The sequence below is a fragment of the Rhinolophus sinicus genome, linkage group LG04 (genome assembly GCF_036562045.2).
Source record: "Rhinolophus sinicus isolate RSC01 linkage group LG04, ASM3656204v1, whole genome shotgun sequence".
Lineage (NCBI taxonomy): Eukaryota > Metazoa > Chordata > Mammalia > Chiroptera > Rhinolophidae > Rhinolophus > Rhinolophus sinicus.
Genome location: NC_133754.1, coordinates 166,351,691 through 166,379,213, shown reverse-complemented (window position 1 = coordinate 166,379,213; position 27,523 = coordinate 166,351,691). Strand labels below are relative to the sequence as shown.

General features: G+C 35.9%; 1 protein-coding gene across 1 annotated transcript in view; it reads right to left on the bottom strand.

The window, feature by feature from the left end:
* Nucleotides 1-1,550: 1,550 nt before the first annotated feature.
* The window catches only part of RAD23B (RAD23 homolog B, nucleotide excision repair protein), a 43,344-nt gene continuing 17,371 nt past the window's right edge, over nt 1,551-27,523 (bottom strand). Inside the window, exons 3-10 of the mRNA XM_019734198.2 lie at nt 26,385-26,464; nt 22,712-22,980; nt 18,182-18,237; nt 13,139-13,266; nt 11,387-11,519; nt 9,560-9,687; nt 8,685-8,855; nt 1,551-4,020 (exon numbers count right to left, since the gene is read on the bottom strand). Coding sequence (XP_019589757.2) covers nt 3,907-4,020; nt 8,685-8,855; nt 9,560-9,687; nt 11,387-11,519; nt 13,139-13,266; nt 18,182-18,237; nt 22,712-22,980; nt 26,385-26,464 — 1,079 coding nt within the window. The 3' untranslated portion in view covers nt 1,551-3,906. The remainder of the gene's footprint in view (nt 4,021-8,684; nt 8,856-9,559; nt 9,688-11,386; nt 11,520-13,138; nt 13,267-18,181; nt 18,238-22,711; nt 22,981-26,384; nt 26,465-27,523) is intronic.

Genomic DNA, 27,523 nt, shown 5'->3' with positions numbered 1-27,523 from the left:
GGAGGCCCTAGGTCAACAAGGAAACTTTTGACTGAAACGAGGCCAGAGTCTGGGTGACTATTTCCTTATTTGTGCTCCTGGAAAACAAGTTACCCTACAGCTATTAAAGGATCCATTACTATTCCAATAGTCTGTCTTAGTATTTCAAGCTCAGTGGCAGAGACCATGCTTCCATTCATTTTGATTTGTAGCACTACTTATGAAGCCAATTTGTCATCACTCATGTTTCTTTGGTGCTCCCAGCCTCTTCAGTTTCCCGAATCTAACCACATCACGATAGGGAAGGCCTTTTACAACCGATTTGTCACTACCATAGTTCCCACGGTCCCCAAACCCTGCAGTGCCTTTTCCTTGCAAGTCCAAGCTTTCACTCCCGGCCTCCTCATCACTGCTCCTCACATCGTCCCATCCCCACTACCCACACAGTTCTGGAAACTAGTCTGCCACCCAAACAGGCCCAACACTTCTCCCAGGGTTCCAGCCACTCTTTCCCAGCTGTTCATTGCCCCAATTCTGATTACAGAGTGCAAGGAGTCACCTGACTTCTTTTCTGGTTGATTCATCACTATGCCAGGTGCTTAGTGCTGAACTTCATTATCTTACCATGAGAGCAAGAAACAGTGTGGCGACAGCAAATAAGAATTTCAAGACACCCCATACATGCTCCTTCGACAGTGGAGATATGGGACTGGTACCACTCTGGAAAGAACCTGGGATAGTAACAAGCAAGCCAAAGTGAGGCTAAGGCCTGAAGTAGAGGCCAATGACAAAAAAGAATAAAAAGCATCATATAATTTAACATGACAGGTTATCACAGATTAGAACAGGGATGGCAAACTCATTCTGTAAAGGGCCAGACAGTAATTATTTAGGCTTTGCAGCCTTTGTCTGTTGCAACTATTCAACATTGAACCTCCTCGGCACAGTAGATATAGACAATGTGTAAACAAATGAGCATGGTTGTGTTTCAAAACTATTTATGGACACTGAAATTTGAGTTTTTGTTTTTTTAACTGTTTAAAAATGTAAAGATCATTCTTAGCACATGGACCATACAACAGGCAGTGAGCCAGATGTGGCTCATGGGGCTGGAGTTTGCCGGCCTGTGGCTTAGAATGAAATGAAACAAAATGGACCTGGGAGGTCAACTGAAAGGACATGTTGTATCTGAGCCTCACGGCAGGGAACTCACCAAAATGGCTTTGGTTATTAGGAAGGCCTTCCTCCCTCAACTGCTTACTTTCGGTTGGATACTGTGCAGCACTCAGGTTGGCGCTGTAAGACGGGAAGTATGGGGGGAAACGGGCATTTCCTGAAATCTCCAACGCCCTCAGGAACACTGATTTATATTCCATCAAATATCCCACCTTTTTTTGATGTTTTAGTTGAGAAAACAGGAGACCCAATAAAACTGACCTAGTGCCTTCTACATGTTACATTCACCATTTACTAAAGAAAACAAAAGTATCAGTGATGGAGGCATTGCCAAATTTCAGTCTAAGATTCTACATGGCAAAATCACTTTAAAGAATGAGAAATGCAATGCTAGATGTATTTAAAATATTTTATAATTAATTCTCTAGAGTCCTAGCCATCTAGTACAGGAAAAAATTATCTGGTGGAACACTTGGTATTTTTAAACAATGTAAAGACATATTTGACTTGAGGATGGCAATAAGAATTTAACAAATATAAACTTAAGCTTCCTCACATTTTCCATAGAGCAACTAAACAATAAAAACATTTCAAGAAATAGATGACATAATACTTCAAATGCAAAATTCCAAAGTCAAATAGTCACTTACATTAAGAGATTTACCAAAACTTTTAAGTAAAAGACAACAGCAAAAGGTCACAAAAAGCCTATTTCTTTCATAGCACCTTGGCTGGTTCTTTAAGCAGACAAACAAGGTATCGTAAAGAATGGTCAAAACTTGGCCTGAACTGTTTTCTGGTAATTATTAATCCCACTATTTGTAGTTTTGTTGTCCAAGGACAAAAGTTCCATGCCACCAACTTCTGCTGTCACTTTCCAGCGTAAGGAAGAGGCTGTTGCTGTTTTTCTCCTTTTTTCCAGTTTTCGCTATGCTCTGAGCAATTAGGTAGCTGATAAAATGTCATAAATGAACTTATTCCATTATCCGACCAGAAAAGCCACCCCTCTTCCCAACTCATTGTTCTGCCTTGAAACATGAACGTATGTACGAATTCTCATTTTATTCTCCTGAGACATTTTGCATGATTCATTATAAAACACATTAGGTAATACAAAGTCCAAAGGCCTGTTGCGTTCATGAATACACACATGAAGATTAAACTGCATAATTAACATTGCGGGGAGAAATTATGGTTTCATTTATTTTCATGAGATAGGTTACGAGTGCATGACGTAAAAGCTTAGAAGTCATTACCAGACAGTGCTAAGGATTATTTGCAGGGAGAAATCTGTGCAAATTCATCTTCTTAACTCAGTATCAGATGGTAGGAAAAAAAATATTTCTTTAAATAGTCTTGTTTATATTCAGGAAAATAGATTTGAAAAACTGAACAAGTAGACGTCTACCCAGTCTTTATGATCAAATAATGCCAATGAAGGATATTCCAAAGAAAAAACTGAGATGAAAAAAATCCAAATAAAAGCCAACACTGCTATTAAGATTTTTTTTAATATGCCATGAGATATCTTGATTGTATATTTTCCAAAGTATTTTCCCAGCCACATCTCCCAACCCTTCCAAAAGACTTCACCAGTCTTTCCAATGCAATAAAAGATGCTGGATTATAGTTCTGTCCACCTTCTCTTTAGGAAAGCAGTAGACTCCTAATGACTTTAATGGTCATACATTCTTATCTAATAAGGAAAAACATTTACAAATATTAGAAACCCAGTTTCGAAACATTTGCATTAATTTTGAACTGAATCAGCATTTTGTAGGTTTTAAAAAAGGCAGCAGTTTGAAGTCACGACTTGCTGAACAAACACATTTCTGCTGAGGGAAGGGAAGAGAGGGAGAGTGAATGCTGCATTTCTCCATTGGCCCCAAGGTGCTAATTTCACAAAGGGATACATCAAAAGCAAACATGCAATGATGGTTTTAAAACTTTTACTGCAATATAACAAGGAAGTAAACAGTAATTAGACACCTACCAATTTCCCCCCAAAACAAACCAAAAAAAATGTAAACAGGAAAATAACTCTGCCTATACTTGTACAGCTTCTCAAATCATGTTAGAAGGGTCTCACATTCAATGATCAAGAGATTTTAAAATAGCAGTAATTATTTTCATTTTAAGAAAAGGGTCCCCTTTTCCCTTTCCCCACCCCAAGTATTTAACTAGGAAAGAATAGGCTTTCTTGACATTAATTTTATACTTATTTGAAGCAGCAACAATAACCATCAATAATTTGGCATTTCTGTTTATAGTTGTTTCAAAATTGTTTTCAATTTCACAAAGCCATTATCCAGTGTTGCCATGAAAGAGAGACTGTAGATTCTAGGTAGCAAAGATTCTTTCTGAAACCAATGTTAACTCAAAGAGATACAAAGCAGGGCATTACACTAAATTTCTGGATCTAGTACACTAAAAAGAGTGAAACCTAGGAAGTTATCTACTGTTTTATACAAGAAATAAAGACCTGCAAAAGCTGATTTTTGGTTGTATAATATTTCACACACGGTGGATTTGCAGCATCTGCTAATTGCAGCAGACATGCGCGGTATTGATCCCTGCCCTATATCCTAGATCCCTCCCTCCCCACCCCCAACAATCTATCTTATACCAAGTAGTATGGATATGAGCCCAAGTCATCCCAGACAATCCAGTGAACAAAGTTAGTGTAATGCACTGGTGTGAAGTGTGAGATTAAAAAAAAACAACATAACAACAACACAAAAAAAGTCCCTTTCAATCTTCATCAAAGTTTTGCTGTAGAAGAAAATTGGCAGCCAAATTCTCATTCTTCTCACAAGCAAAGTAAGCTTGTATCACAAGTCCTTCAGGAAATCCTAATGCCTTTAACTGGAAAAAAGAAAGAAAACACATTATGGACTCCAGCATAGCACTACTGACAGATCATTTGAAAACACTATAAAAGACGCAAAAAAGCTCTTCAGAATTTTATACCAATTCATCCCTATCCAAATATGGATTCATTATCCAACCCAAGAGGCTAGGCTAAAATGGAACCTAGGCCCTTTAACAACCACCTACAAAATTCTTTGTTTCTAGTTCAAGCGATTAGACTAACAGATACTTTGCTAATACTCATTGGTATTAACACTAAAAATTAATTGATTATGGCGGTTTAAAAATAAATTGCCCCTACAGAATTTGTAAATAAAATGGGTTTTAGTATATAAGTGGTGAAGATACAGATGAGAGCAACTGAAGATGAGTTTAACGACCTCATCTAATTATCTGTAAAGAAAGTCTTGTCTTTCATTAGGGTCAAATATCATTCTCCATCACCTTGCCTTATGAAACACTCCATACTAGGAAAACAAGTGATCAATTATTAATATTACACAATGTATTCCGAGATTAAGACATATTGTGTTCTATTTTTATCTGCTTAATTTTTATAGCATTTTAAATGGTGATATGAGCTGCTTTCATTTTCCTAGTCTATTAAAAATCACTTGTGACTCAATAATCACTGCTTTAAAAGTCTTCACACACTCAAGTCAATAATCTAATTCACTAGGTACTGTAACTATATACTTGTCAGCCAAATATTACTTATGAACCCCCTCCTCAATTGCCTTGCATTAGACCAGATCAAAAAACGACCTTAAAAAACTGGGCATAAATCCCAATTCAGCATGATTAACTATTCATCCATGAAAGGAGAAGAAACTCAAAACTGATTTTGTTACCTAGGTCTTGTCCAGATTAAAGCTGGGCTAGCTGAAATAAAAGGTAGATGGGGAACGATCCAACTATATGCTTCTACAAGACACACACTTTAGATTCAAAGACACAAATATGCTGAAAATAAAAGGATGGAAAAAGATATATACCATGCAAACATTTACAAAAAGACAGCTGGAGTGGCTATATTAATATCAGACAAAACAGACTTTAAGATAAAAATTGTTACTAACAACAAAGGACATTTTATGGTGATAAAACACCAGGAAGACTTCATATATAAAATAAACATACATACACATATATAAGAGCCCCAAAATACACGAATCAAAAACTGACAGAACCGAATGAAGGGAGAAATAGACAATTCAATAACAATAGGTGGAGTCTTCAATAGCCCCACATTCGATCATGTAGGCAGAAGACAAAGAAGGAAATAGAAGACCTGAACAAACATATAAACCAGCTAGATCTAACAGACATTTACAGAACACTCAACAACAGAGATTACACATCCTTCTCAAGTATACATGGAACACTCTCCATAAAGACCATGTTAGGCTACAAAACAAGCCTCAATAAATTTAAAAGGATCAAAATTATACAAAGTATGTTCTCTGACCACAATACAATGAATTTATGTTTAGTAACAGAAAACTTGGGAATTCATAAACATGTGTAAATTGACACAATCCTAAACAACCAATGGATCAAAAAATAAATTACAAAGGAAATGAGAAAACATTCTGAGATGAACGAAAACAAAACTACAATGCAAACAAAAGAAAACCATGGTGCACTACAGCTTACGGGATGCTGCTGTAGCTGCACTCAGAGGGAAGTTTATAGCTGGAAACATCTATATTAAGAAAGATCTTAAACCAATAGTCTAAGCTTCCACCTTAAGAAATTAGGAAATATGAAGAGGAGACTAAATCCAAGGCAAGCAAAGGAGGAAAATAATAAAAATTAGAGAGAAAACAAATAAAACAGAGACTAGGAAAGCAACAGAGAGAATCAACAAGACCAAAAGTTGGTTCTTTTTTTCTTTAGATCTACAATATTGACCAATCTTTAGCCAAACTGACAGGTGAAAAAAGAAATCTGAGGACTAAAATTACTAAAATCAGAAGTAAATGTGGAAACATTACTACTTTTTATAGAAATAGATAATATTAATAAGGAAATACTATGAACTGTATGCCAACAAATTAGATAACTTAGATGAACTAGACAAATCGACTCAAGAAGAAACAGAAAATCTGAATAGGCCTATAATAAGAGATTGAATTAGTAGTCACGGAACTTCCCAAACAGAAAAGCGGGAACCAGATACCTTCAATGGTGAGTTCTAAGAACTGTTTAAACAAAAAATTAACAAGAATTCTTCATAAACTCTTCTAAACAGAAGATGAGGGAATACTTTCCAACTCATTCTATAAGGCCCAGTATTACATTGGTACAAAACCAGACACAGACATTGCAAAAAAACGAAACAAAAAAACCTAGTCCAATATTTCTTCTGAAGACAGATGCAGAAATCCTGAACAAAATATTAACAGACCAAATCTAGAAAGGATTTTACACCATAACCAAGATTTATCCTAGGAATCCAAGGTTGGTCCAACATACAAAGGATCAACGTAATAAAGCATATTAATAGGAAAAGGAACAAAACCATATGATTATCTGAATGACAACAGAAAAAACATTTAACAAAATCTAACACCATTTGTGATAAAACACTAAACAAACGAGGAATTGTCTTCAACTCGATAAAATGCACAGCTAACATCATACTTAATAATAGTGAAAGAATGAAATATTTTTCCTGTAAGATCTGGAACAAGACAAGTATATTGGCTCTTGTTATTTCTATTCAACAATACACAGGCGGCTCTAGATGGAGCAATCAGACAAAAAAACAAATAAGTAAGGGCATCTACATTAAGAAGAAGTAAAAGTAGGTCTACTTGCAAATGGTATCCTAAGAAACACACACACACACACAAACACACAAAGGATCAGAATTAATACATGAGTTCACAAAGGTTGCAAGATAGAAGATCAATACACAAAATTAAATTGTATTTCTATAAAACTAGCAATGAACAATCCAAAAATGAAATTAAGAAAACAATTCCATTTATAATAGCATCAAAAACAATAAAAATACTTAGGAATAAATTTAACACAAGAAGTATAAACTGAACACTATACCTCATTTCTGAAAGAAATGATACAAAATCTAGTAACAAATGGAAAAACATCCCATATTCATGGGTTAGTAAGACTTAATACTGCTAACATGGCAATACTCCCCAAATTAATCTACAGAAAAAACACAACATCTATGTAAATCCCAGCCAGTTTTTTCTTTTTGCAGAAATCAGGCTGTTCCTAAAATTGATATGGAAATGCAAGGGATCCAGAAGAGCCAAAACAATCGTTAAGAACAAAATGGAGCACTCACATGTCATGATTTCAAAACTTTATACTATAGAGACACAGTAATCAAGACAGTGAGATACTGGCATAAAGATAAACATATAGCATGAGGATAAACATATAGCTCAATGGCACAGAATCAAGAGCCCATAAATAAATCCTCACATTTACAGTCAATTGATTTTGAATAAGAATCCCAAGACAATATAGTGGGGTCTATTTTCAATAAACGGTGCTGGGGCAACTGGATAACCAGATGCAAAAGAGCATAGCTAGACTCCTACATCTCACACCATAAACAAAAAGTAACTCAATATGGATCACAAACCCAAATGTAGTAAGAGCTGTAATAAGCTCTTCAGAGAAAAGGTAAGAATAAACCTTTTCACCTTGGATTAGGCAATATTCACTTAGCATGACACTAAAATAGCACAGCAACAAAAGAAAAAATTTCTCCAACACAGAAACAAAGAACTGATAACCTTAACTTAAAAAAAAAAAAGTTGCTATAAGAACAATTGAGTGTCATTTATGCACTTCTGCTATTTGGTTATTTGAGAGGGGAAAATACCAGCATGATATATAAAATATCTTTTAAGAAATATATAATTATAAGCCTTGAACACTTGATATGTTTATATCATAAACAAGGACAAATTACTGTCCAGGTGGTTTTCTAAGTATTAAGTTAAAACGCACTTTATCGAATTCCCTTCTCAGAACACTCTGTAGGCTAAGAAAGGGCAAGTACCTGTACTATGATTCCCTATTTACAACTGTTAGCAATCGGGTCTAAAGAAAATGAGTGACTAGTCACAGCAACATAAAAACTTGGTTACTGCAGTGCCACAACCTACACTGGTCGACTTGGGAAGGATGGAAGAGAATCGGGATACCAGGTTCTAATGTTTACTGTATCATTTTTTATATAATTCATATAAATATCTATTTTACATTTTAGTGACAGTGAAGTAAAATTTGAAATATAAATAAAACATTAGATAATCTTGAATTGGGTATACAATATACCTTAAGATCAGTTTTTTCTGCCTGAATTTGAAAACGTCAATGAAATTTTTAGTTCCTTAATATATTTATAACTATTTCATGCTAGAATAGTATTCACTGCTAGTCTTTTGGCTTCACAAAGGACAGGAGAGCAAGGCTGGAAAGAGAGAGTCTTTACTGCAATCCCTAGGGCAATGCTCTACTTGGCTCTGTCCAACAGAACTACCTTCTGTGATAGAAATACTCTGTATCAGCGCTGTCCAACTCACTGGACACTAGCCCCACGTGACTACCGAGCGTTTGAACTGGGGCTCTTGTGACTAAAGAACTAAATTTGTAGTTTTACTTAAACTCACCCTTTCTATAGCTTCTTTTTCCTGAGGCGTTACTTGAATGTAGTTCATATGACCACTTCCAGCTTCTGCAATTCCTCCACTGCCACCTCCACCCCCTCCTCCTTGACCACCAGCTTCTTGAACTGGTTCGTTTAACATCTGAATAAAATGCTCCTGGTGTTGGCTAATTTGCTGTGGTGATTTGAAGGACAGAGAAAAACAACACATTGATATAAAGTATCTTCAGGAAAATAAGAATTCTAAAATACAAATAATTGGGGAGAAAGCTGTAACTTTGCAACTGCAATATTTTAGAATGATTCTAGGTTAGTCTTTGGAAGGATACGATTTCTTGTATATTATTAAAGAAGCTCAGTACTCTTTGAGTGAGGTAAATAGTGAAGAATTCAGAGAATTCAAATTCTTTTTAAGAAATGTACCCTGCCCTCACCCCCAAATCAATGCTAAAAACTACTTGGGAACTGTAAGAAAAAACAGAACTTGTATCTTCCACGCTAATAGGCAGTACAATGCTGTACAAAATTCAAGTAATTCATGACCTAACTATTAATTAAGGCCATGAGTATGTTTTCTAAGAGGCAGTGCTCAACAAGTAATAAGCTTGGGAAAAAAATATTTAATAAATTAAATAGTTTCTTTGCTAAAGAGTTTTAATCAAGTGTTTCCCAAACTTATTATCTGACCAACTAAAATTTACCCAACCTCCACCCCAGTTCTTTTAATAGTATCTCTGTCTATATAGCGTATTTTACTGAACGTAGCTTAGAAGAACGGTTCTTCGAATTGGTAGAGGAGAAAAGGGTGCTCATGGACTTTTTCAAAACGTTGATACACTCTAAACCCACTTTTGAAATTAACATTGATTAAATAGTCACCTGAAGTAATTGAGGATTTTCTCGACCTATCTGTTGTAGCAAGGCTGGAAGCAGGGAAGGATTCTGTTGAATAATTTGTCTCATCTGTTGAAACTGAGGCTGATTCCGTAAAAATTCAAGGGGATGTCCTAAAATACACATAAACATTTTTAAACAAAAGTGGCAATTACAGATACAAAGAGCTGTTTCAATCATAATTTAGACAGCAGACACTAGAAAGTAAAAAATCTAATTTGAGTTCTCAGATGTATATAAAATGAAATAAATGACAAAAATCTTCAAACTGTACCAACTTCCAAATCTCATACTGCAGAAATGATTCCCCATTAGCAAAGTTGGAAAGTACAGAACACTAAAAGCAAGTTTTCCTACAATTGCACTGGGTATCCAATATGCTCTAGCAATCCTGAGGACCTGTGCCCTGCCGGCGCTCTACCAAAATTAAAAGAAGGCGCTCTACCAAAATTAAAAGAACTAGAAGTTGTTACTATTGCTCAAAAGTTCCTAAGAAAAATATATACCAGGACTAACAAAAATAAAAAACCCACTTACTTTATAATAACAACCAAAACCCTCAAAGAATACAATCTGAGCTTAAATTTCTGGGAAATTCTAAACCAAATAAGTGAAAGATATTTAATACTTAAAAGTTAAGAGTTCAGGTTTGCAGATCAGAAGGCATTTTATTAATACAAACTGAATTACAATTAGAAGGTGATTTTTGGTTACTATCAAATTTCAAACATTTGTGATCCATAAAAACTTGAGATAAATAAGCCACAAGACAATCTAGTATGTATTAATACATTTAGAACTCTTTAGTTCAAGATCTTTTTATAATAATAAATATTAATAATGCCAAGTAAGATACAGAGCTTGTGACTTTTTGGGGATGGTGGTATTTGTCTGGTTATGCTATAGGAAACCAAAAATTGCAGATAAAAGAATTGTTTTTGAAGTTACTAATGAGTGATGAGACATTCAAATTAAAATGACCACATAACATAGATATTTATTCTTTGTATAACACTAGTTTGACGGATGAAGAAAATGAAACTCAGAAACTAAATTACCCAGTAAGTGCTGCTGAATGGGACAGCACCCCGAATCTGACCCCAAAGTGTGGCCTCCTCTTTCCATTCCCATGCCGAATCTGGTACACAAAATGCTTGGGCATTCTGTCAACTAGAGCTGATTGCCATAACTGGAGCTAGGAAATGTATCAAAATCAAAGAATGGACTCTTCAAAATTAACAGTTTGAATACTTTATCAATATACAGGAGACGGAATGCAGGAGAGCACTAAGTAACTCCTAGGCTTACCAAAGGCTCCAGACTTTGCTTTGCAGTCAAACTTCTGGCAATGGAAATGTGAACAGTTGAATTCAAGTGTGTTTTCACCTCTACATACAAGATTTTAAACCTCTTGGAATTTTATTTCCTTGGTTGTATAATAACCACTAACATACTACTGGCTTTGAAATAATACATACTTTATGACATTTACAAGAAGAGAGAGAAGGTGAGCAAACTATTTCAAAAGGTTTCAGAATGTAACGTGGGATGCAAAATGGAAAACATTTCTTCCTTAGAACAAACAGAATATGTCCTTTGCCAAAACCGCAGCAAGTGATGTTTAATATAAGCAAGAATATCTTTTATAGCCATTTGGCAGAATTTCTTTTGGGTCCTTCTTTAATGAACAGAGAATGTGCTTTAAGAATTACCCAAATGCCTTGGGAATGAATTTCACCTCAAAATAGTTTAGACTGAATTATTTTAAGAATTCGGGACCATTTCCTCCCCATCCCGAAGATCCCACTTTACCTCCAGAACTTGTTGTTGTAGTTGTTGCTGTCGTAGTTGCTGCAGCTGCAGCCACTGAAGACTGAGGAGCCCCAGTAGTGGCTGCTGGAGGGGGGTCAACCACAGCCTGACTTTCTCTATCTCCGGGGATTCCCTATAACACAATTTCCACACTTTAAAATATCCCATCATTTAAAGGTAGTCAAACATTATACAGAGTAAAAGATTTATGAATCTATTCAATATCCTTGTCTAATTTCCAAAAGTATCAAATAGATGTCTGCTTCAATGGAAGGATCCAGACTTATCTGAAAGCTGCATATATTCAGATTAGATTAGAAATGGCTTGAGTGCAGTGTAGAGCTCTTACTGCTGGGCCCATATTGCTATAAGCTCAGGCAGCACTGCCCAGCAGAACTTGATGGGAAAGTGCTGTACTTGTGCTGTCCAGTACAATTCCATTAGTCACATGGAGCTGCTGAGAACTTGAAATATGGATAATGTTACTAAGAAACTAAAAACTTAATTAAATTTAAATAGCTACTTGTACTTAACAGTTACTTTACTAGACAGTACAGATCTAATGTATAAAGTAAGGGATTTTGTAATTTAAAAAATAAGTCATGAAACGATGTTTACATAATAACATAATAACTAATAACTAATAATAACCTAATAACTGCTGGAGGCAGAGCTGTTATTCACTCATGACTGTGACTGCCAAAACTACTATCTAAAAAGGAGTTTCTAGCAGAAGTAAAGTACAACCCGGAAACATAGAAATGGGCTGAACTGTGGACTGTTTCCCTAAGACTTAGGATTGTGGATTTCAAAAATGATTTTTAAGGCAATTTAGACTTTGATAATACTTCAAAACACCAGATAGTTATAGAATAAAATGTTAAGACTGAAAAATGTTAATCTAGTTATTCCAAAATTCTATGCTACTACTTTAGCCCATGACACATCTGTGAAAAACGTTCATTGTCATTAATATCAAGGGTTTCAGTCCATGCCCACAACCTATTTCCCAAAAATGTTTCTTATGCTAATAAAAAACAGTAACTTATTCAAAATTCCCTTAACTGCTACCCACTATAAACAAGCTAACAATTCAAATGCCAATAAAACCAGGCAAGTAGCCGCATAATGCTATGTAAGGAAACAGTGAACAGACTGGAGAATAGTGAATTAAGAGTCTCTGATCTAAAACGTTTCCTAATCCCTTGCAAAATTTGGGATCCAAGTTGTCCAGATAAACCAAATTATGCGAAGTTTTAAGTAAATCTCCCAATTTTTAAAAGTTGAACTAATTATACAAAAATTTAGAGTATAAGTCAAATAAAATTTGGCTTGGGCTTCTAACGTGAAACTTTTGCTCTAAATAGTATATCCAGGATTATGCTGTCAAAAAAGCTACTAAAATGTTGGATTAGATTAGATGGAAAATCTGTCCCATCCCCCCAATACACAGCTGTCATCCTTTGTGGATGACATAATTGGGGTAGAAAGTACTACTTGAAATGGATAGCCAATTTTACAACTCAGTTAGCCATGAGGTTTTGTAACTAAAAATCACATCAAAATTTTTTACAAGAGATCATTTTATCAATGCAAATGTTAACATACTAAGAAAAAATAAAAGCATTATGTAAATCATCTAGCATATATTATTATTCTCCTGTGAGTTGTTACTGTTCTTTTAAAATCTTTGTTTCTTTGAGATTTCCGTCTTTAACAACTAGAATGAAGAGAGTAAAATACGTTTCTCACCATTAAAAGGTACTCCACTGCTCTGTCAGGGTTGTTGAAACTGGCTCTCAGGGCTGCGATTACTTGCTCTCGTTCATAGCCCATTGACATGATCTCAGTTACCATATTCTCGTAAGACTGACCTGTCACTACAAAAAGGTGTGTGGGGTGGGAGGGGAAAGAAAGGGAACATTTAATAATTAAACTTTCTCCACATATTTCTTGAGTACATACATGTATACAATGTTTCAGGCACTACAGTGCTAGAAATACAAAGACGAATAACAGTATAAACTACAACATGTATGGAGTAGGTAAAATAAGGACTTCCCCACCCCTACCCCTGCCAATCCCAGGAACCTACTGTGTTTCCCTGAAAATAAGACCCAGCCAGACCATCAGCTCTAATGCATCTTTTGGAGCAAAAATTAATATAAGACCGGGTATTACATTATACATTATATTACATTATATTATATTATACCTAGTCTTAGTAAGACCAAGTCTTATATTAATTTTTGCTCCAAAAGACGCATTAGAGCTGATTGTCTGACTTGCTCTCATTTTCAGGGAAACAGGGTATGTTACGTTACCTTGCAAAAGGGAACTAAGGTTGCTAATCAGCTAAATTGGGAAAATTATTCCGGATTATCTGAGGGGGACTACTGTGATCAAAGGGTCCTTAAAAGTAGGAGGGAAGCAGGTAAGAGGATCAGAGATGCTATGCTGGTCTGATGACAGAGGAAGGGGCTATGAGCCAAGGGATGTGGATAGCTTCTAGAAGCTGGAATGGACGTGAAACAAATTCTCCTCTAGAGTCTCCAAAAGGAATGTAGTCGTGATTTTAGCCCAGTAATATAGTCCCTTTATTTTGTGTTTTTGTCCAGTGAGCCCCATGTCAGATTTCTAACATAAGATAATAAATCTGTGTTGTTTTACCACTAAGTTTGTGGTAACATTACAGCGGCAACAGAAAACTAATACAGTATGTTTAATAAGTATAATAAAAATATTGGGTACAAATGTAGCACAAATATAGGATAGAACTAGCAGGTCAGGGATTGTAACCAGGAAGAAGAGACAGATGAAATAATTTTTGACAAGAGGAACATTTCAAACAATCAACTCTGCTGTAACAAGTTCAATTTTTCCTTTGACACCTTTTATTATCAAGCAGAGGGGAAAAGGAGGTTAGAAGCTAGAAAGTTAGAATTTCACATACCATGAAAAGCTGCTACAACGCCCCAAGCACTATCATTCCAGTAAGTCACTTCCCACAGGCTCTCTCCAACTCTAATTCATTCTTCATGGAAATGCTGTGTTTCCCTGAAAATAAGACCTAGCCAGACAATCAGCTCTAAGGCGTCTTTTGGAGCAAAAATTAATATAAGACTCGGTCTTATTTTACTATAAGACCGTGTCTAATATAATATAATATAATATAATATAATATAATATAATATAATATAATATAATATGTATAATATAAGACTTGGTCTTATATTAATTTTTGCTCCAAAAGACACATTAGAGCTGATGGTCCAGCTAGGTCTTATTTTTGGAGAAACGGGGTGTCAGGCAACAGACAACCCTGTGATTGAAAGAAAGCCAACTCTCTCCCACTAAACGTATCCCACTTAAGCCATCTTTTCTTCCACTTGTGTTCTGGGTGCCGTTCCCTTTCTTGTCTCCTCACAGAACTGGACCTTTTGGTTATCCTCTCTTGTCCATCGCCTATCCTTCCCTCTCCACTTTAATTATCCAGATCAGCAGTTAACTATGTTCTTGAATATCATCCTAAAAACAAAAACATGCTGCCCTTGTTGCATCCCAATTCCTTTTTCAGGAACTGGTCCATTTGTGTGCTTTCTTCCCTGTACAGCCATACCCTTCTGCACATACCCTGCTGTGTCCACTTCCTGACATCCCACTCTCTCCTCAACCAATATGTGACTTCGGACTCTAAAGATTTCCCTCTCACATGCGTCTCACCATTATCTGCCATCTCCATTTCAATAAATGGCACTACTATCTATCCAAGTGCTTGAACCAGAAACCTGAATGATTTCAATTCCTTCCCCCCACCCCCTACATCTAATCTACTAATGTATCTGGTAGGTCCTATCTCTAAATTATACCCCAAACCTATCTACTTCCCCCTTTTTCCATTATTTTCACTTAAGACCAGTCCAGAACAACCTCTGGTCTGGGTTATACCCTGCTTCCTCTCCTGTCCCCAAGCCTATAATCCATTCTTCAGCCAGCTGCAAAGTAAACTTTAAAAAAAAAAAAATCTTATCTCATTTCAGGTCCCCAACCCTCAACAATCCTCCACACACCACACTGACCTTCTCCGGTTTACTTCACAAATCATACCTTCTCCAGCCCCAGAACCTTTACACTCACCAGACATCTTTGATGGCCAGTTCCTGTACCTTCTCCAGTTCTCAAACATTACAGTCTCAGTGAGGCACTGCCTAGCTATCCCAGGTGTAAGTGTCTTGTTTTTCTTTATGAAAGCCATTAGTTTTTTTTAACATCATTCATCATGATTTGCAACATTACTTTATGTTTCCCTCTTTTTTCCTTCCCCCATCTGAATGCAAGTTCAACTGTTCAAGGGACTGTGTTATTTTGCATCACTGTTTACCTAACACACGCATTATCAGTTGAACGATTTTTTTCCTGCAGAATTTTAAATAAAAGTATTTAATAGCTATGAAAGTAGAGTTTAAGAAACTAAATATCACTGAGCAAATCTGGCCTTTGACATCTTGTTCAGAGTAATGACTTTGAAGGACTTGTTAATGCCTTTATTTCCTTCATTACCCATTGATACAACGCTAGCACAAAGCCACTCAAGTGCCAATACATGTTCAGTACTCTAGTTCCCAGATACAGAAATTAGCATCAATATAAACAAAATTAAGTGCCGTGAAACATCAGAACTATACTATGTTAACTTGGCGTTTCTAATTTAATTCTTACAATAACTCTATGAGACAGGTTTATTTTCCTCTCCTTTTAAAGATGATGAGGCTGTGGCTTAGAGAGATCAATAATTTGATCGTGGTTATTGGTGGCTGGTAAGTCATGCTCCAGAGACACAAACACAGGCTGTCAGACTCCAGCGGCCTCACACCTCATCATTATGCTATGTCTCCTAAAATTACGCTTTCTAATTAATCAAGTTATAAAAAATCAAAAAGAAATGTCCTTAAGCATCTTTTTAGATCTTAAAAGTAAAAAGGCAAATGGCTTGCAGAAAAATTAGGGACAATGGACAACATGAGACAGAGCTGAAGAGGCTAAAGAAGTCATGATGAAGTACCTTATATATGTCCTAATAGTGAGTTTTAGACTTATTTTCTGTGTCACCAGGGATCTAAGAAATGAACTAGTAATGACCTCATTAGATTTACCTTTTAGAAAGTCCACTATGACAGGGAATAAAGCAGTTAGAGGATGATGCAAGCGTATCCGTGAGGTAAGGACATGAACTAAGGCAATTAAATGGCAGTGGAAACAAGTACTCCAGACTTCAAGGAGGAGGAGCAACAGGAGACGCGGAGGGTTAAGGGTGATGTCAGCCTTTTGATAGAGGGTGATGATGCAAGCAAGGAAAGGAACAAAAAGAAGAATCAGATGGGGGAATAAATGAGGAGTCAATTTGGAACCTCAGGAGTTCGTGGAGGTTATAGGTTTTTCAGTTCCAGTTTAATGAATGAGTGTAGGAGCTCCAAGAAAGATGTGTACTGGAGTTATAATCCTGGGAATCCTTACAGTATATGGATAGTATTTACCATTCCCACAGTTTGAACTTTGGACTATGGCCTAGATCACAACCATCGAAAACGCATATATTTAAGGACCAGGTAAAATAAAGACTAGGTAAATGAAAGATTAAAGAGTAAAGGGAACCCGAGGCCATAAAGTTGAGAATGGATGTTCTAGGAGATACGAGATGTAAAGGTAAGACAGCACTATCAGGAGCAGAGCAGTGGACACCTGGGCTCCTGCATCAGAACAAGTGCCAGCTGGTTTCAGCTCTGAGGCTGCAGAGCACTTAACTGATATCTGGGTCATCTCCTTGAGCCCTTCCAGTATCTCTGCAACAATTTCCTAAGAGTAAGCCTTTCCCTGTTTGACATAGAATGATTTCTGTTCTCCTGATTGGACACTAACTCATACTCACTTGGTAGCAGGGTAAACCCAGAAAACAATCCCTCAAAGATGTGGATGTGGGTTTGGTACATCCAGGCAATTTCAGGTTAATTATTTAAACAACTATTTTCTTCCTATAAGCTATTGCAATCAGTATGCCACTTTCGATGGCAATAATGGCATCATGGAGTTTAAGTCCAATTAGATCTGAGGACAATCCTGATCTTATAAGGTGCTACTGCTGTTGAAACCCTGCTGCTACAGCAGCTAAGCAAGGAATCCAGAGGTTCATAGTCTACTGAAGCTGCTGTTCCCAGTTTTAATTGACCAGTAATTACCATGTACAGCAGAAACTGTACCAAAGCTGTTAGAATGGAAAATGGGGGAAAAAACCCAAAACTGATTTTGAAAGATTAGGTGTGAAGGAAAGATGGAAACACATTATTCAACAGGTATAACTGAAAGTTGGGATAAAAAGGCATTTTCACTACAAGTACAATATAAGCAACAAGATGCAGATGGGAACCGAAAGGGTTATAAAGGCTGGAGGTGAATAAAGATGAAGTGTGAGACAGATTTATACCCATTTCAAAGACATTTTGTAATAAACCTGAACACAGATCAAACTTTATTAAGATCTCATTTAAAATCCACATTTGGAACAATTATTTGCACTAAGGAAAAGAGTATGCTTAACTCTAATAGTACAATTTAAAGGATTCAATATATAAAACATTAATTTACAAGGTTTTTAGTAACATTGAGTATTTATCTAAAACAATCATTTAACACCTTGATTATAAGCAACCATTAAAACTAACACATTATCATGATCTAGAAAAATGAAACTTAAACCTCTCCTCTATCTCTTACAAGGTCATTTACAATGTAGATACTTACCAAGCGCACTTGTTGCATCTTCAAAAAGGTTTGACCGAGAAGAATCTCCTGATGTGCTGTAAAAGATTTTTTGAAAACCATGTATCAGAAAGTATACGTAAAATTTACATTCGAGTTTAGTACTATCTCATTTTTAAAGAGATTCTTTGATTTTAATTAAATGTAAAAGTCTGGTTACAATATTTAAATAGTCTCCTAGATTAAACCCCAAAGCTTTATCCATAACATTTATGGCTTGGGAAGAACTTTCAATCTTAATAGTCATTCTATTCTGCAAATCCATTATTTTAAACGTCCAAAGATATAAAATAACACCCTTAGAGATTGACTAATATTTAAGGAATACAAAAAAGGATAATGCACAATTATTTGCCTAGAAGAATTTACATGAGAAGTTAAATAATCTGTAAGTCAAATCACAGTAGAAGAAAGCAGAAGCAGCACATGTAGAAACTGTATTAGGCTAGATAGGCCTGGGAATTCTTTACATAGTGGAATTTCAGTTAGATCTTATAGGTAAGTTTGGAACACAAAAACTGAAAGAAGAGATTCAAGTCAAGGAACACAGCATAAGCAAAAAATGCAAAGGTGGGATAAATCCAAGTTGTAACCAAAAGTAAATCACTTTAAAAAGAACTAAGTTACTGTTGGGCAATTCCAGAAGATGAGTCTGGTAAACAAAATTATGAAAGACCATGAAGAGTAGGCCAAAGAAAAATAAACTGAAGTTTACAAAAGTGGAAAAGGTAGAAGGTAGCAGTTTAGATTAGAACATACATACAACATGACACACACTTATACCTCTCCTCTGTCCCAATTTTAAAACCAAACACAGTACACCAGTTCTGAGAAAACCCTGAAGCACAGCAAAAGCAAGGGCAAGTTTGAATTCATAAATTATTTTCTAAGCCTCAGTTTCTTCATCAATGAACATCTTGGATAGGGTTACTGCTGGGGAAGTGCTTAGTAAAATGCCTGGCCTCATAATACCCAATATGATTATTATAATCCTTTGCTATAATTTTTAAAGTATCTTCACTAATTACATAGTAAAACCAACGCATATAGAAGGCAAAGCTTCAAGAAGAACTATATACAGAAAAACTAATACTCCTGCCCAAGACCCCTACCCAGAGACAACTACCACTACCAGTTTCTGCATAAAAACCACTTGTGTTTTATTTAACTTAACAATTATCCTGTGTCAGCACAACCACAACTACCTCAAGTTTTACCAACAGATGCACAATATTCCATTTAATTGACCTAACTGAGCTCTTAAGGATTTTTTTAGTTTGGTTGCCAACTTTTAAATTCTTTCTGTAGTCTAATTTATCCACTGTTCTCCTTTTACTACTTTAAGATTATTTTTATTTTCTCCATGTTCTTCTCTGGTTTATGGTTTCACTCTTACACTAAATCTTTATCGATCTAGAATTTTTTATCAGTGTAAGGTACGTGATCCATCTTTCTTCCCTCCAGATGGCTAGACATTTATCCTAACAGCATTTTCCTCACAGTGGTCTGAAATCACACCTTTATCTTATATTAAGTCCCTATATGATTTTGGTCTGTTTCTAGACTACCGTTTACTTCACTGAGCAGTCTTTCTAATAAGTAAGAGTCATTCTAAATTGTTGTAATTATTACCACGTATAATACATTTTACTATCTGGTAGTATTAGTCCCCTTCATTACTGTTCTTTTACAGAACTGGCACTATTTTTGTATATTGTTTAAAAATTTTTTTTTTAAACAGAGGTAAGACTAAAGTATCATTTAACCACTGTTCTTCATTCTTGATTTTGCCTTACCACTTTCCCCATTCCCATCCACAGAGGAAATCACTTACCAGTTCTGTGTTCTCCCTTTGCTACTGTTTTTCTACATATTAATATGCACACCCATAGAAAATATACAATGTTGGCTTTTGGTTGGTTTATGGTTATTACCTATAATGTTTTCAATCTGCTTTTCCCTTGATAACAAAGTCCTGAAGCCCCGTCCATTTAATACGCACATATACTGCATACCTTAACTGACCTGTGGTACTTGGATTATCAGGGCTTCCCAAACTTAAGGAAGCCTAAGAATTCACCCAGAGCTTGTTAAAATACAGATCTCTGGAGCCTATCTCCAGATAATTCTGAGAGATCAAAAGGGAGGCTAAGAATTACTTTCAAACAGACTCGCAGCGATGCTGATGCTGCCTGCTGACTACTGCACTGCGAGAGCACTGTTCTCAGAACAGGTCACGTTGTTCTCTTACTAATGAATATTTAGGATGGTCTCCATTTGTCCTCAATTATAAACAATAGTCCTTGTGTACAAGTGCCGTTTCTCTAAGTCGGATATCAACCTTAGGGAATCAATTAGCGTGGAATTCGCAATGTGATAGGAGGCTTTTTTAAAAGAACAAAACTGACTTCAAGAAACAAATCCCTAATAATAAAATGTCAGGCCAGTGGTGATGGACAAATTTTGACACCCTCTAATTCAGATCAGAGTATCTTTGGATAATTATCTCACTAAGTTCTGCGCTTTACAGAACACACAAATGTTTTACAGCACAGACGAAGAGCCTAAGGCAGTTAAGTAGCTTGTTTTCTGAGCTTCTCTCATTTTTCCCTTCCTCTGTTATCCTTCTCCGAGGTGAATAATCCTGGGAAATAAGAGTAAACAGTTGGTGTACAAGCCCAACTAAGTAAGCGACTCTAGCATCTGCTCTCCTGGATCACTGACCATCAACTCATTCATGCAATCTCTGAAAAGGTAATCCTGACTCTTGAGAATCAGCAGATAAAACGATACCCCCAGGAAACAAAAAGAATAGCAAATAATAAAGAAATTTGAATTGATGGTATTAGTATTAACACACGAAAATGTATTGATCAATTCTGAAATAACACTATAAGCTTTTTAAGGAGCTTAAAGCATTTAAGAAAATAAGATATACTGTATCGACTGAAGACATATTTAATTATGTTTGCAATGTTTAAATGGCTTGGGAAACAAATTTGTTAAATTTGTAAGTATCCTTCCATACACAGAATCAACCAATAACCTTTCAATGTAATAGCTTAACCTGACTCTGGGTTGTTCTCCCACCAGGTTAAGAGTGTTGAACACATTTCTAGCTGCATGAGAGAAGTAATCAAGTTAGGCAATGGTGCTGCAGAATGCCTAAAGCAAAGTGTAGCAGACAGGCACAGAGAAAATATTTTATTACCTGAGCCTGTGCTTTCCTCTTAGGGAATTAATTCCTTGAAAAGGGGTCCCAAGTAAGCAATGAACCAGGTGACTCAAACTCCTCCAAACATAGCTGATTGGGTCAGACATAGAAACTGCACTTAAAGGCAGAACGCTAAAATGAAGAATGACCTCATTCCTTCTGTTTATTATTGTATTTATCATAAACATCCTTCCATGTCAGTTTCCAATTGCTGCAGTTTCCCATTGTGGCTGGTTCTGATTCCAAGGACTCCAGCCAATACTGCCACTGAGGTCCCGAGCTGCACTAACTAAAGCCACAGCATACAAACAGCTCCAAAGCCAGCTGTACACGGGACAGAACACAACTCATGCTCTCAGATAAAGTAGGGGTTCCCTTGTACGATTTCCAGCCAAGACAACTGAAGCATTTGCTTTTGTTATCTATCACTGGGAGGAAAACAAAAAAATCTGTCATAACTGCTCAAATCCTGTCAACGTCCCATAAGAAATTATCTCTTGCTCCCAAAGTATCCCAGCACCTTTTCTTTTGTTCTAAAGATCTACACAGGCAAAAACTTAATTTCTACACAAGTTCACAAAGATTTGGATGAAACTGAAAAATTGAAACAATTCTTACATTCAACAAAAGGTGATAGGTAAATTGTTCACAGTAGCTGATATTCAGTCAGCACTATGGTGGGCCCCGTGCTATTTCACGTGGGCCACGTGCTATTTCATCTTTTACTCATTATTTCATTTAGTCCTTACAACAACTCCATGAGACAGATGCTATTGTCCTTTACATTTTACAGATAAGGAAAAAACCCAAAGATGTTAATTACTTTTTTAAGGTTAAGAACTAATAAATGTCAGACCAAAGCACAATGCTATGCAGTAACTAGAAATATTTACTGACATGGAAGGACGTTTATGATATATACAACTATCAGAAAGAATATTGATCAAACATAAATGATTGGGGAGTAATGTCAAGTTATTTATAATATGTCAACAAACAATGTAATATTGTTATTTTCAAAATCTTATTTTTGGTCATTTGTACTTCCTAAGTTTTCTACACAAATTGAATAATGACTTTGGTCCTCTTTCCCTTCCCTCTGGAAAAAAATAGAGTATGCAAATCGGGATTATGGAAATTTAAACAGACATACTATACTGTTTTCATCAAGAGTTCAAAATGTAAAGAAAGTTTAACATAGTAGATAGTTTGATCCAAACAATAATCAAAATAAATAAATGTAGGAAGTTCTAGTTATGAAAACATTTTGATACAATTTCCTAGAATCTAGTTCCTACCTGTCAGTTGATGTTGGGCTAGTAGCCACTGGTGCTTCTGCTGGCTTTTCTGGAGGGTTCTCTTGTTTTGTTGCACTAGCAGGTGCAGGTTCAGAAGATGCTGTTGTTGATGCTGGAGTGACAGATGCAGGTGTGGGAGTGGGAGCCAAAGCAGGGGTGGGGGCTGTAGCCTGAGCCGCAGCTGGTGCCGTAGAGGAACTAACTGTGGTAGTGGTGGCAGCATTTGATTGCTGAGTTGTTGTTGGTGCTGGTGTTGTCACTGCTTTGGGCTAAACACATTAAAAAGCAAAATAATGAATTATGATAAAATACTGCATTACCTAATCTTGAATTAGACTGTATTATTACAGAAAGCCACGAACACAATAATAATAATACAAAATTGTAAGTTGAAAATCAACTTGTAAAGTGACATAATGGTCAATATTAGCACTCTGAATCACTATTTGTTACTCTTTCAAAGCAGACGAGAGCATATATCTTAACCATCAGCTTCAATTAGCTTTAGCCAAGTTTCAGCCTTGATATCAAGTTAATATGAAAAAGAACCCAGGGCTGGCCCGGTGGCTCATGTAGTTGGAGCGCGGTGCTCCCGAGGTCATCACTGGTTTGATTCCCACATGGGCCAGTGAGCTGCGCCCTCGACAGTTAAGATTGTGAACACAGGTCTCCCTGGAGCTGGGCTCCTGTGAGCACCCGGAGGTTGGCGTGAGCAGCTGTGAGCGGCCAGCGGAAGCCAGCGTGAGTGGCCGGCAGCTGGTGAGAGCTGCTGTGACGGCCGAATGGCAACCGACTGCCTCAGCCTGGGGGGAGCGCAAGGCTCATAACACCAGCATGGGCCAGGGAGCTGTGTCCTACACAACTAACTAGATAGACTAAGAAACAACTGCTTGAACTGGAGTGCGGCGAGGCAGAAGAAGGGGGCAAAAAAAAAGAGAAAGAACCCAAAAAAGCCAGCATTTAAACTGACAGGTACAAAGAGGTTAAAATAACTTTTGCAATGTAGATGTAGTTAAACAGAAAAATAAAGGCCAAATAAAGTTATAACTACTTGCTCAGCACTTTCGGAACTAGAAGCAGAGCCATAAAGGTTCCCACAGAGCAAAACGCAATTACATACAGGTAAAAATTGTACTATGTGAGCTTTATTATTCTCCTAAGGCCTATCAATGCGCACCACCTGTTTAGCTCATAGCTTTCCTAAGGACAAAAGGTAGCTGTTTTGATGGAAGGTGGGACTGAAATACAACAAAATTTGCCCCAAGCATAAATCAACAAATCGTAAAAGTAATAAGCTGACTTATGCCTTGTTCGAGCTGAGCTAGTACACAGTACACTGGGCAAAAAGCGGCTAGTGCAAGGTAGAGGGAGGGAACTTTAAGGAATACAGTAGCATTCACCCCTTCCTTTCCCTATTCTAAGGGTCTTGTATTTACCGTGTTTCCCTGAAAATAAAACCTAGCCAGACAATCAGCTCTAATGTGTCTTTTGGAGCAAAAATCAATATTAGACCCGGTCTTATATCATATTATATGAACCTGATCTTATAGTAAAATAAGACCCGGTATTATATTATAGTATAGTACAGTATAGCATAGTATAGTAAAATAAGAGCAGGTCTTATATTAATTTTTGCTACCAAAGATGCCTTAGAGCTTATTGTCCGGCTAGGTCTTATTTTCAGGGAAACACGGCAGCTGCATAACCTTTTTAGCTGCCAATTTAATACTCTGCAAATTATTATATTAACATTCTAAACCTCCCATCCAGATAAAAATGTAATTTAAATGCATTACGCCCATTTAATATTTCTCTTAACATTATTTGTAATCAATATAATATTGTAATATACCATGCCTTCAAGGTCTCGATAGCCACAAAGCTATTTAAGCCTCATTCTAAACAGTACCAAACCCATCTGCTTTTCAAAGTTTTTCTACCTACTTTTGATCTCAATAGCTTTTCCCTGTCTCTCCTTTATAATAATGTCATTTCTCATTGCTTCCATAATGCCTAATTACAGCAGTTATCTTCCCATTCTAACAGCTGGCCTCTACTAGTAACTTGAAAATAAAACAACCACTAATATCACTAGAATCCTATGTAAAATAAGAATAGGCTTGGCTCCAAGCAGCTATTCTTCAAGTACATGTACCTACTGAAACCTATTCTGCTTAATTCTTAGTTATGTTCTAATAATCAAGGTTACTATAATACTAAAGGAAATAAGACAAATGACAAACACATATCCAAATGTGTGGCTATCACATTTTCCATTATGTCCTATGTGTGATAAAACTAGATGAGACAATGGAATATTATTCAGCCCTAAAAAGGACGGAAATTCTGGCACATGCTACAACATGGATGAATTCTGAAGACATTACGCTAAGCGAAATTAGTCACAAGACAAACATTGTCATTTATATGAAGTATATAGAGGCTGGGAGAGGATGAATAGAAAGTTATTATTTAATGGGTACACAAAGTGTCAGTTTGGGAAGATGGAGAAAGTTCTGGAGACTAATGGTGGTGATAGTTGCACAACAATGTGAATGTACGTACTTAATGCCACTGCACAGTACACTTAAAAATGGTTAAATTGATAAATTTTGCATTATGTATATTTTCTCATAATTTCTTTTAGAAACTAGGTGAGACAAAATTTCAGTATATGATTCTGTTCCTCTATATTTAAAGTAAATGCTTGAATAATGTAAAACCAATATGGTTGTTAGTGGATTAAAAATTTAATCCAATCCATGTATACTGTTTCATTGCTTTTGTTCCTACATACTACAAGTATGCAGTAGCTAAAATTTATTTGTTCAACTTTATTTTCCACTGCATATATCAATTATTTTGTGACTTAAAAAAAAAACCCCATAGAATATTTATTCTATTTTTGGTCTTTGATAAACTGGTTTCTAATTACCTATTTAAATTTACTTTCTGTGCTACAAGTAACACTGTTCTTCTCAGATTATGACTATTCAATCCTAAAAATGTCACGAGTACTACCACTTCTCTATTTGTCTTAACACGTCATTGCATGCTTATGTATCTTTAATGAAGCATATAAATAAAACGAAATCTCTGAAAACACCCATATTCATTCTCTGCTTTAGAGAAAAACTTTGGCTTTTATAAACTGTCCCAAGTATTTCAGTCCAATAAACCACAAAAAGTTCCTGTTAAAAACAGCCTCACAATAAACATCCCATCATTTTTTAGCTGCCTTTTCCCTTTTTAGTTTCCAAAAAACCTATCCCATTAACTAAGAAATACCCTTGAAATAATAAATCTACACGTCATTGCTACAAAACCTTGAGCAGCACGCGAGGTCTAGTACATAACTGAGCAAGTCTATTTAAGGCACTCTTATTAAAAACTACAAAATAAGAAACATTAATTAAATTTCTAAGAATCACATTTTCTAGTAATTACATAATTAGTGATTTTACTATCCAGCAAAATCTAACATATTGTTGTATAAATTAACTTATGGGTAACCCACGGTAAATTGTTAAAACCTTTGAAAACAGTTTAAATGCATGCCACCATGGATGTGCATAAATTGTATTCACTGAAAGTGTAAAGGCTGGACTTGGGATCATTATTATTTTAAAAACTCCATGCATGAAGATATACAGAAAATAAGGCTGAAACTTACTTTTGTCACCATAACCACCACAAAGTTTTTCTCATCAATTTTATATTCTTTTAGCGCAGTATCATCATTGAGGATTTTGCCTAGTACATTAAGAAAAAAGAAACAAAAACATGTTATTTAAGGCACAGTAACCTGTCTTACAGATAACTGAAGTTAAACAATCACCAACATCAGTTCTATCAATACTTTCCCAAAAGAAAAACATTAACAATCAGCCAAGATAAAGATAAATATAAATGGAAACACAATTAGTTAAAAAGGCATAAACATTTGACTAAAAGGTATCAAATGCATATATAGTATATAGATATCCCAAGCAATTCTTAAAAATTACTACTTATAATAAAACATTTGCTGGGTAAGGAAATATTAACGAGGTCCTTGGAAAGGAGATCATGAAGACAAAATTCAATACTGAGATTGCCCAAGGATTTCCCCTGGGGAATACCCTATAATCCTTCATTGGAGGAAGGAGAAAAGAACAAACTTCTCACTCCCACAAATACTGGATACCTGGCAAAACAGAAACGTGCCAAGGCTATAAAAGTGAGATACACAAAATAAAAAGTACTTCAGAAAATGGTCTGGTATACAGAGATGCCTTTTTAGGCTTCCAATTCCTGACTTTCAGGTTAGTGTTTCCTTTAAACCATCTTAGTCAAGAAAACATTACAAAAGTCTCTAGGAAGAGATAAGAATCAATGGGCAATCCAAGACCCACCTGACATCACTGTAGATACTTATTTTGAAGGACAAAGAAAAGCATTTTCTCCATAAAAGTCACATATCAAGGCTATTTTTAAAATACATTTTGCTGGTTACTAGTGAGGCCAGTAATGAAATTTCATATTCTTCAATGCTTTCTATTGGGTCATCCTTTCCTTATTGATTTCTAAGAGCTCTTTACATAATCTGAATACTAATATTTTCTTTTCCTGTCATTTATAGTGTCTTTTGACATATAAGGTTTTCTAGTATATTCTTCAATTTTGGTATTTTATTAAAAAAAAAGACAAACTAAAATTTAATTTCACAAGAATGATTCTAAGTACATCAAAAAAACAATCAGTATACATGCTTTCATTTCAATAGAACAAAAAGGCTCACATTGATTAAAAATACAAAGACAGGGATAGGAT